Below are 10,425 nucleotides of genomic sequence, written 5' to 3' on the forward strand. Positions count from 1 at the left end.
CCCTAGACAGAGATGTAATTGAAGATGTAATTGATTGTCTTACCATTATTTGGGCTTTTATTTGAAATATGATCAGTTTATTTTAATGAAAAGGCCAGATAGGTTTAAATTTGTTGTAATTAGACCATTACATAGTCAACCTTTGTTTGATTCAGATGCCTTAGATGGTCATAGACCAATTTCTCACCTTTTTTTAATTGCAAAAATTCACGAGTTGTTTTGAAACAGCTTTGCGATCACATCAATGGTTTATTTGAAGACTTCCAGCCACAGTTTAACATTCTAATTACACGACTGCCTTAACACTACATTAAATTGATTAATAGACTCAACTGGCCTATCTCAAATTCTAAATGAGCCCACCCATCATCTTAATCACACTCTCAGTCTTGTCATGACACATGGTAGAGAAATGGAAATCCTTCCTTTGTCTAAGAATTTCTTAATAACCTATTATCAGACTTTTCTGAAAACTGTGTGAGATGCTTCTAGTTCATCCAAAACACCACAGCCAGAGCGCTACCCATGACTATCCAGACACTCTTTTTTTTATAAGATTGTATTTAAAACTTTCTTTTTCCATAAAGTTTTTAGTCAGGGTAGATTAGGTGACCCCTCCTTTAGTTATGTCAGATGCTGTTAAACTGTCTTCTCTCTCCTATAGTTTGTTTTTTTATTTCTATGCTCTTCTTTTTCTCCTGCCAGTCTGATCACCACGGTAGTGTGCAGATACTACCATGGTGATCAGACTGGCACTGGAGTGCAGATAGATGCTGAGTGCTCAGCTCTTTGAGGATCAGGATCAAAAAGACATCAGACTACCTTCTTCCTTAGGTCCACCTGAGGCCTTTGTTTCATTATAGCAGAACCAGAGCTGTCATATTTATACAATTAAAAATAAATATCAGTGCAAAGATTGTTGTATTGTTTCTTTTTTATTTATGTAAAATGTTATATTACGTATACATGAATAGCTTACAATTCATTTTGTAAGTGCCAGAATTAGTAAAAAAAAGAAGAAAAAAAAAGAGTTTGGATGTTAAACAGATGTTTTACTGGACAAATGGCTCTGTCAGAAGTTCAGTGAATTTTGCAATAATTTTGAATGGTCTTTCAAAACTGTCATATCCTGATTTAGTCTGCAGCTGAGGTCAGTGATTTTCCTCCATAACTGTTATGCTGTGGGAAATGTTTGTGTTTGGCAATGCTCTCCACCAAAAGACCAGCTTCACAATACACAAGACAACAAAACAATATATAGTATATATAAAATATGGCGGCCTCTCCTTGGTACCAAAACTATCCTGATTTTTGACAAGTCCAATGTGACCTGGGGATATTTGGCTTACTGTAACATATTGTAAATAAAGACCTAATGTGAAACCATGGAGGAGCTTTATGAGCACAATTCCAAAGACCACATAGTGTGGAAGAATATTGTAAAACACAAATATTTAAAATTAAAAAAAAAACAAAAGAAAAAAAGAAAGAAAAAAAAACAAAAGGAGTGCACGTCCCTGCAGGAGTCACTGACTGCAACATCCGGACCTGGGAGAGGCAGACGTCACGCGCGAATTGTCAATCCTGCCGAAAATAGATAAGGAGAAGAAGACGCAACCTCACCTTTGGACCCATGACAACCGCAGCGCCACCTTCGCCAGCTGACTGTATCGAGTTCACTCACTCCGCTCACAGGCTCCCTGCTTTTGTTTTTTCCTACTCTGTTTTATGAAGCGGTGACATTTGTGAGAAATGAAGCCGAGTACGCGGCACATCCTGCTGCTGTGGATGCTGGTGTGCTCCGGCACGACGCAGGCGATAGAGCCCATTAGCACCACCATAGCTGTCGGCATGGCTGCGGCTCTCACCGGGATTTTGGCTAGGTATCAGAACATTTTTTACTATTTCCACGAGTGCTGCCGACCAGAGTGGATTTCTTTCAACAAGACAGGTAGCATACCCACCAAACACCCCTGAACCTATTCTGAACTGCACACAAACAACACCCCAACTGTCGCTAACTGCCGCTTTAACGTTAGCTGAGCGGGGGATGTGCTACATGATAAGCTAGCGATACGACTAGTTTATTGGTATAAACATGTATAGTGCTTTTCTCTTCTTTTCTTGTCTTTTTGCATCTTTAAACTTGATAAACATTTTTTTGCCTGCTGAGCGTAGAGCGACGCATTTGTCACGTGTTCGTGACGAATAAGGAAGTTCTGCGTTGTAGAGCAAGAAGCTAGTTGGTTTACATGTTTAGCGCGGTATCACCGTGGTGCTATGACTATTTTGCCACAGAAAACGACTCATATCCGAAATTAGTTAGTTTTAACGATGAGAGCGAGACACGTATATGTTCTTTTGCATATTTTTTTGACTGTCGGCGTGCTAGTTAAAGCATTTGATCCGATCACAACAACAGTGGTTATCGGTATAGGCGCGACTCTAGGGCGGACTATCTACAATTACTTTCGCGAAAGCTGCGATTCCAAATGGATCGCCTTCAATGCGACAGGTGAGCAGGTGCCCCGTGCAGTGTAAACATAATAGCTCTGTGCACATGGTTTGTTTGACCTCGATTAAAAGTGCAGGCAGCTGTAACGTTAATTAGTTACGTTATCGTACGGCGCCGACGTTACAGTGCTATCGGTGTGGCTTATTTTAACCCTCGAAACTGAAAGCTAACTATCAGAGTAAAAGACTTTTAGATCACCTTTCAGCAGTGAACATTATGTAGACCCATCGGGTAACCTGATCTAAGCCAAAGACCGCCACTGCTGCCTCTTTAAATGTGAAAGGACTGAAGGAGCTCACTGTAGATGTGTATAAATGTGCTGTGAATGTTTACATTAACTTTTTATCAGCCTGTAAAATGATGGAAATGTTTGCTTATGTTTGACACCACTGTTCTAGGTAGTCTTAACTGCTCATCTCGTCTCCGTGCAGTGTATGATTAAGAGGGTGTTCTAAATGAAGTTCTTCTAAAAGGCACGATGTTAGCCATTTTTTATCCTCCAAGCTGGTCAGCTTGAGGATCTGGGAGCAGCTTAAAGTACTTTGGTCACATGAACCATAAACCTAGTTGCAGCTGGAGTTTGATTCAGATCTTTTATGGCCATAATACAAATTTAATTATCCATCCGCCTTCACAGATTATCCAATGGAGAATTGGAGGTTACCCAAGCTGTCAGTGCACTTAATTAAAAAATTTTAAAGTATTTATTCAAATTTTTATCCATTCTATTTTTTAACCATTTGATCAGTTACTCTTTCTTGCACACAAAGTTTGTACTGTCCTGTCAGGTACTTGTTGATATATCTTTCCACTAACTACATGAACATATGAACTTATAAATGGTTTATGATAATGAAGAAGGTGAGACTTTTAGCAGCCCTACTGCTGTGGCTAAGGAATGCAAGAAAATAGTTTTAGACTCATACATTTAGCCGTTAATTCCTTTGACATTCTGCTGTGTAGGTCTCCGAAATGACCTGGATACCAAACTCTTTGGGCAGCACATCGCTTCACGCATCCTCTTAAAAGCTGTGAGTGGATTCATGAGCAATGAGAACCCGAAGAAGCCCCTGGTGCTCTCCCTGCACGGATGGACGGGCACAGGGAAGAACTTTGTCAGTAAGCTGATTGCTGAAAACATTTACAGGGAGGGAATGGACAGCAGCTTCGTTCATGTGTTCACATCCACACTTCACTTTCCACATCAAAGTCAAAGTGCATGCTATAAGGTACGGAGAGCCACGCATTTAGCTTTTGATTGAAACCCAGTGGTCTTGCTCTGTTTGGTCCGATTTATTCTGCTGCCTCTCTCTCCTCAGTCTCAGTTACAGCAGTGGATCAAAGGCAACGTCACAAACTGCGAACGCTCCATGTTCATTTTTGACGAGATGGATAAGATGCATCCCGGCTTGATCGACAGCATCAAGCCCTACCTGGACTACTATGTCAAGCTGGACGGAGTTTCTTACCGCAAATCAATCTTCATCTTTCTCAGGTGAAAAGCTGAATGCATTTCCACAGGACTAAGTCACTTTAAGCAGGTTCTGTATCTGTGTGGGTGTTGCACAGTGCATGTGAACAGCAATGCTCCTACTCCTCAAAAACACATTTGGAAAGAGGTTTCTGAGATGGTAATGGCTAATGGGCTCTTATTGTTGTTATTAAATCAACTGAATATGAGCAGTGCTGTCCACAAAAAAAAAATCCCTAGCAGTATAAGGAGTGTGCTATACTTATTCTCAACAATGAAGTAAATAAAGGTATAAAGGCTGTGAGTGATAACAGACAGTTGAACGCTAAATCTTATGTTTCTAATCTTTGTCATAGCAATGCTGGAGGGGAGAGCATTATACAGACGGCGTTAGATTTTTGGAAACAAGGGCGAGATCGAGAAGAGATTGAGCTCAAAGACCTGGAAACATCGCTCTCTCTGTCAGTGTTCAACAACAACCAAAGTGAGTGTAAACGACACTAATATTTCTGCCTTTATCCTTTATAAATGAGTAACTGCTCCACATGGAAATCTTTGTTCCAGGTGGCTTTTATCGTACGAATTTGATAGACAAGAACCTGGTGGACTTCTTCGTCCCTTTCTTGCCTCTGGAGTACCGACACGTCGTCCAGTGCGCCATGGCCGAGATGAAAGCCAGAGACATCAAGCCAAACCAGGACGTGGCAGACATGGTGGCCAGAGATTTAGTGTATTTCCCCAAATCGGAGAGGGTTTTCTCTGTGAAAGGCTGCAAGACGATAGAGAGCAAGCTGGACTACTACACATAATGTCAGCATCTGATGGATGCCGGGCTTGGTCACTATGTGCACTTTTTTTTTCCCCTGAGGAAAACACTCAGCCAAAAGACTAAAGAGCTGACTCAAGAGGTCTTTGTGACGGTTTCTGTGTCTGGCCTTGTGGTCATGGAGATTATATCAGGAGGCCTTCTGTAGTGTTACATGTCACTCGCACTGAATGAAGGGCTGATGAAGAGCGCAGTGCCAGCTGAATGAAACATTAATAAGAATGAAATACTTTCCATTGCAACTGATCAAGGAGCTTGATGTCTGCTTTTATGTCGCAAGAATCTCAAAGAGAGATTTTCCTGAGAGCTTCTTGGTTATTAAGGGTGTCCTTCAGTCAGTGAAACTGTCACTGTGGTGCATGAATGTGTAATGCATCCATATAGATTACTGGAAAACACCTGCCTTACTACTTAATTTTAAATTCTTTTTAGTACTTTTAAAGTTAGGTTTGTTTTTGTTTTTTTACCCACTGGTCCACTGTACATGTAATTAAGTCAAGGGAGGACTTTGTAGGTGAGATCATCACAGTGAAGCTGTTATAGAAAAGGATTACTGTGCAGTCCAAAAAGTAATGACGCAGAATAGTTTTACATGTGTCATATTAAAATTAACATTTGCAAAACATGTGTGCTACTGTTAATGTCTTAAATTAGCTTCATGTGATTCATTGCAAATATATTATATATGATAATATATTATGAATGTTTGTAATGCATGAATATAATCTCACTTGAAAGGACACCACAGACTTCTCTTTTTTTTTTTTTTTTTTTTTTTTGCATCACTGGAGCTGCAATTGGGCCCTGCGTAAACTCAGGATTTTTATTACTATTGTTTTGGGTTTTTTTGATAATTCAAAAATGTGGTTGTATGTGACTGGTTATCTTATTTTGATTTAAAGAAAGTAAAAAATGATTCCCCTCATAGCACAATACTGTCTGGGAAAGATGAAAGGAAGAGCATGAGAGCATACACTTGTGTTATCGTGACACTTTCCACAGGAGGAAATGATCTGCTAGTTCCCCCAAATCTGACACTTTATTGGGTTTTGAAAGCATTTCAAGGATCTTTTTCATATTCTGCACAGCTGTTTATGGCTTCCTCTCACTCTGAGATAATTGGTGCTTATGGAAACTTACCTTACCAAGCTTCTTGGCTGCAAACACCACCAGAGTAGCAATGCACAAATAAAATATCCAGTTTTCTTTGTGGGACTGTTTTGTTTTTCCACATTTGGTTAGAACATAGGCACATAGCAGGACACAGTGGTATACAGATTGTATAAGGAGTATCTGAAAGCCATGCGGAAACCAATTAAAATAGCTAAATGTTAATTGTTACAGTACTCGTTATTAAAAAAGAAAAAATGTTAGTGGTTAAGCCGTCTACTTGCAAGGTCTTTATGAAGTCGTCATTCCTTAATGAAAGTGGTTTGACTTTTTAAAGCAGGGGGTCTAAGCCATGAGTTGCATAATAATCAAACAACTTGCAAAACCTGACTGTGCAAAGTCTAAATGAGTGAACCTGTCTGAGTGAAGAGGAGCGTAACTTGATATACATTCAAGTACGACCTTGCTCTTGTGCCAATATAAAGTCTAGTAAAATGTGAAGCTAAAAACACATTACAGAGCAAAAATCATTGTTTTATTGAAAGAATTAAGCACTGCAAAAGTAAAGTGTGATGTCAACAGTTTGAGGAATATTAACTAAGCTTTATGATGCATATGTGCAACTTTATATTGCAACAGACAAAATTTCAGAGTTCAAAGTATATGTGTCCCATTTCGTGTACTAGAGACAGACTAATAGTGAGTTTTGAAATTAATCTTTATTTATGGGCATTTTATTTCAGGATAAAACAGTATAGTTTGATTTATCTGAGAATAAAGTTGAAATGTGGAGATTAACAGTGTTAAAGTCAAACAACTTTATTCTCAAAATACAATTTTGGGTTCTTATCTCAGTCTCTACACCACCACAACAGGTTTGTAAATCAGTCGCCTTTAACTTAAATTCAAGGGATTTTACAGAAGTATTGCTGTTCTAGAATTTCAGCCATTTTTCTACAAGGTCTCTCATTTCCAGAGGCCCAAAAGCAACTGGACAACTGACTGACAGGCAGTTTCATATTCCGGTAAAGCCTGTCCCTTTGTTTGATATTTATGGAATTGATTCTATACACTGAATTTGCATTTGGCATCTTCTAGCTGGAGCTCTCAATATGAGGTCCAAAGAGATGTTAATGCAAAAGAAGGACGTCCTCATGTTTCTATGATGCTTTTCAACAGCAAAGGGATCCTGTTGCTAGTGCTTAATTATTATCTACCATACACTGCTGTAAACTAAGCAGTTTGTAAGACGTTAAAGCGTCATGAACACATAGCACTCATATGTCTGATTATAGCTGTGATCTGGCTTTATGTAACAGCCCGTCAGGATCCCACACAGTCCTCCTTTGTTGAACACAGTATCTGAACCCTCAATATTATCAGCAACAACCAGTATCCCTGTTTACCCAGTGGAAAACATCATGACTACTTTACTATTTTTTATGTGTGCACACAAGTATGCAAGAGTCAAAAAGGATCTGGTGTCATTTCAAGTTTATTTATTAAATTTCACACAGTAATTGCCACACTTTTTCCCCTCAGAGTGTCCTTTTTGTTACAAACAATGTTACCAAGCTCAGCACCAAAATCTTCATGAGTCTGCAGATTTCATTGCTTGTTGCAAATTTAGGTGGATACACAACAGCTACCAGGCACGGTCAGAAGGCAGGTCCAAAGTCTTATACCAGCAGAACTGCATTAATGCAGCCGTCGTTCTCTGGGTTATTTGTCACCTGAGCATATTTACCTAAGGAGTGAAATAGATGACATTTAAATATTTAGCATTTGTAGCCTGAAATACAGTAAATATACACACCGCTGCACTCATCCAAGAATATGTAACCATTTGTCAACACTGATATTTTGTCATCATTTACCAAGACTGGTGAGTGATCGGACTGTTGCAGCACATGTAAATGAGCTGAGTTTAAAGACTCACCCCAGATAACTTTTCCTCCTTGTGTTACCAGGCCCAGCTCACTGACATTGACTTCTATAACTGTTCCTTTTGTGATGACTCCTAGAGAGGTGTAGAGGGGTGAGGAAGGGTTCTTCTTCACTCCCAGGATCGGAAGACAGAATGTTGCTTTCAGCTCTGGGTGTGTGACGTGAGCCTTCTTAAATCTCAAACCCTGAAAACAGAACAGAAAAATGGCAATAAACAATGAGCATGTGAAAGAAAGGTGTTTCCTTCAAGTGCAGAATATAACGTGTAACACGTGCAAACATTTCAGTCTGTCATCTGCTTCCATCTTACCGTCGGTCTGATGAAACGTTCATACTTTGGAGGTTTACGGGTAAAGCCGTCGCCCACAAAGCAAACTTTTGTGACCATCCTCTTCCAGGCTTTCTTTTGTCTCTTTCCGGTTCTGATAACTTTAAGCACCTCTGTCTCTCCTTGTGCGCGCACCTTGGGCAGAGGCACTTCCCATTTGCCCTACAGAAATGAATCAAGGTGGAGTTTACAAACAGTGACAATATTTCCACACATCACACATCGCAAAATGAAAGATGGCCCTGAAAAAACAAACTAGAAAAGCTGCAGCTGATGAGCAGATATTTGCCGACACTTACGGCCTTCTCTTTCCTCTTCTGTTTGATCATGTTGGAGAGAACTTTGGCACGAGACTGTCCCTCTCTGTCCAGCAGGTAGGCTGGCACTGCTCCCTCGGGGGTCTTATCATCGTTCTTCTGCTTCGTCTTTCTCTGTTCGTGCATTTTGATGCTGCAAAGACACATTAGATATTTGGATGTTTATGGAAGTTGTATTTTTGTGTTTTGTATTTGACTTTCTTTTTTTTTTAAACTCACGTCTTCTTCATCTGGATCTTCTCTGCGTGTCTCTGTTTGTGGTACAGTTTGGCCTTCAAACCTATCATCTTCTTGGCTTTGTGAGACCGCTCGTGGGCCTCACGGCTCTCCTTCTTCCTTTTCCTTTCATGGTGATCCAAACGGTAGCCGTGCCGCTTGCGGTGTAACTCAATGTGTTCGTTCTGGGGCTACAAGAGAAACAAAACAATCATGAAAATCAATTGAACCCAATTAAAACATATAATAAGAGCATGGCTTCTCTTTGCAATTTCAAGTAAAATCTACTGCACAGGATTCAGCACACTGTAGCTCCAGCACTACTGATAACAGCCTGTTCAGTGATTTAACTCCACAACCGTCTAATTCTAAAAATAAAAATCTATAAAGAGTACCAGAGGCTGTGAAGCAGGCACATCTGAATTTACTGCTGAGCTATACGAGTTTCTCAATGAAAGCAGATCAGTCTGGTGGTATTTCTACAGCTCTCTGAACCACCCCACCAAAAATAAGATGTAGAAAGCACAAGGTTAGCAACAAAACAACAACAAAAATAAATAGGTCAGCACATATTGTCAAAATGAGTGTGTGTTTTCACAGATTCTTATTAAAGGGCAGCAGGCTGGAGATGTTGTCCCACACACCTCTGATCATGGAGGTCAACAATATTTTTCTGATTCAAAATTCATGATTTAAATAAGTTGTAAACAGCTGACTCTGTGACAGCACTGGTTCAGATGGCAGAAACAGAAATGCCAACAAAAATTCAAACCTTAATGGTTTCATCACAACACAAACGTTTCATTTAACTTAAACCTCCAAAACACTACGTTGGGCTGTGAAGTTATTTAATTTACATTAAGAAGCTTAGATCTACTTGAAATTTAATGAAATATGTTCATCAAATATTATATCAAAGAAAAGGGCCAGAAGGGTAAAAAAACAGAAAAAAAAACCTTGTAACTGATTGTTTACATGTAACGTTTACTCATTAAAGGCTAAATTATGAATTTGTTTTACACAAAACAGGCAGGTTTGTCCAGATGTAAAAAGACAAGGGGAGATTATTTCAACACAGAAACGCATAAGAGGTATGACAGTTCAAATGAACTTCAGTCAGCTTCACTGTCTAAAATATAAAAGCTCTACAAAAGCAGAGCGAAATGTTCTTTAGCTTCACCTAACATAGCTCTTCCACAGATAAATACCCGAAAATGTTCTTAATTTTAACATTAGAGGGAATATAACGCACTCGGTTAAGTAGTATCAAAATGTTTTGACAAGGTAAGAATCACAGTGCTGTTCAGAGCAGCGGAGCGCGTCACTCAGCCACATGTAATCCAAAGCTAACGCTAGCACGACATGCTAACGCGTTAAACTCCCTGATAGAAGCCAATTTGTGTATTTTAAACGATTTGATTTCTTACCATTTTGTGTGCGCGGAGTTACGTGTTACGATAAGCGTGTCGTAGAAACTAACAGTTGGTAAAGACGCAAAGTTTCGGTGTTTTTTTGCTTCAGGCTGGGGTCCTTCTGATGTTGTTTTCCCCGGAGCCGATACTTAGAGGAAGGACGTCATCGTTCTGTAACCACTTGTCCGTTCGTTTCAACTGACCGGCCTCAGTTTAATGTAACACACGGACGGATAAAGTTTACTGTACACGCTGCGAATAGAAAAACTTACAAAACCGCTAT

General features: G+C 39.6%; 2 protein-coding genes across 2 annotated transcripts; one reads left to right on the forward strand and one right to left on the reverse strand.

Moving 5' to 3' along the window:
* Nucleotides 1-1,637: 1,637 nt before the first annotated feature.
* On the forward strand, nucleotides 1,638-5,425 carry tor1 (torsin family 1). Its single transcript, XM_085358450.1, has 5 exons — nucleotides 1,638-1,951; nucleotides 3,479-3,744; nucleotides 3,835-4,010; nucleotides 4,343-4,470; nucleotides 4,551-5,425. Exons 1-5 carry the CDS (start codon nucleotides 1,753-1,755, stop codon nucleotides 4,793-4,795), a joined length of 1,014 nt encoding a protein of 337 aa, XP_085214576.1. The 5' UTR covers nucleotides 1,638-1,752; the 3' UTR covers nucleotides 4,796-5,425.
* Nucleotides 5,426-7,405: 1,980 nt separating this feature from the next.
* Nucleotides 7,406-10,299, reverse strand: nsa2 (NSA2 ribosome biogenesis homolog (S. cerevisiae)). Its single transcript, XM_085358448.1, has 6 exons — nucleotides 10,158-10,299; nucleotides 8,734-8,921; nucleotides 8,497-8,647; nucleotides 8,180-8,359; nucleotides 7,862-8,054; nucleotides 7,406-7,669 (listed from the first exon to the last, which is right to left on the reverse strand). The coding sequence occupies exons 1-6, from the start codon at nucleotides 10,158-10,160 to the stop codon at nucleotides 7,602-7,604; spliced, it is 783 nt and encodes a 260-aa protein (XP_085214574.1). The 5' UTR covers nucleotides 10,161-10,299; the 3' UTR covers nucleotides 7,406-7,601.
* Between the last annotated feature and the right edge of the window lie 126 nt (nucleotides 10,300-10,425).

This window comes from Diplotaxodon limnothrissa, linkage group LG7 (assembly GCF_057381915.1).
Source record: "Diplotaxodon limnothrissa isolate DT_005_m linkage group LG7, D_limnothrissa_male_GT1.1, whole genome shotgun sequence".
Lineage (NCBI taxonomy): Eukaryota > Metazoa > Chordata > Actinopteri > Cichliformes > Cichlidae > Diplotaxodon > Diplotaxodon limnothrissa.

What these genes read in the sequence shown, in the direction of transcription:
- nsa2 (XM_085358448.1), bottom strand. An exon ending in AACGTTTCATCAGACCGACG is followed by an intron (nt 8,055 to 8,179) that starts GTAAGATGGAAG and finishes TTCTGTTTTCAG; the next exon opens with GGTTTGAGATTTAAGAAGGC. An exon ending in AGGAGGAAAAGTTATCTGGG is followed by an intron (nt 7,670 to 7,861) that starts GTGAGTCTTTAA and finishes TTCACTCCTTAG; the next exon opens with GTAAATATGCTCAGGTGACA.
- tor1 (XM_085358450.1), top strand. Translation starts at nt 1,753, where the DNA reads ATGAAGCCGAGTACGCGGCACATCCTGCTGCTGTGGATGCTGGTGTGC. An exon ending in GATTTCTTTCAACAAGACAG is followed by an intron (nt 1,952 to 3,478) that starts GTAGCATACCCA and finishes TCTGCTGTGTAG; the next exon opens with GTCTCCGAAATGACCTGGAT. An exon ending in TCAATCTTCATCTTTCTCAG is followed by an intron (nt 4,011 to 4,342) that starts GTGAAAAGCTGA and finishes TCTTTGTCATAG; the next exon opens with CAATGCTGGAGGGGAGAGCA.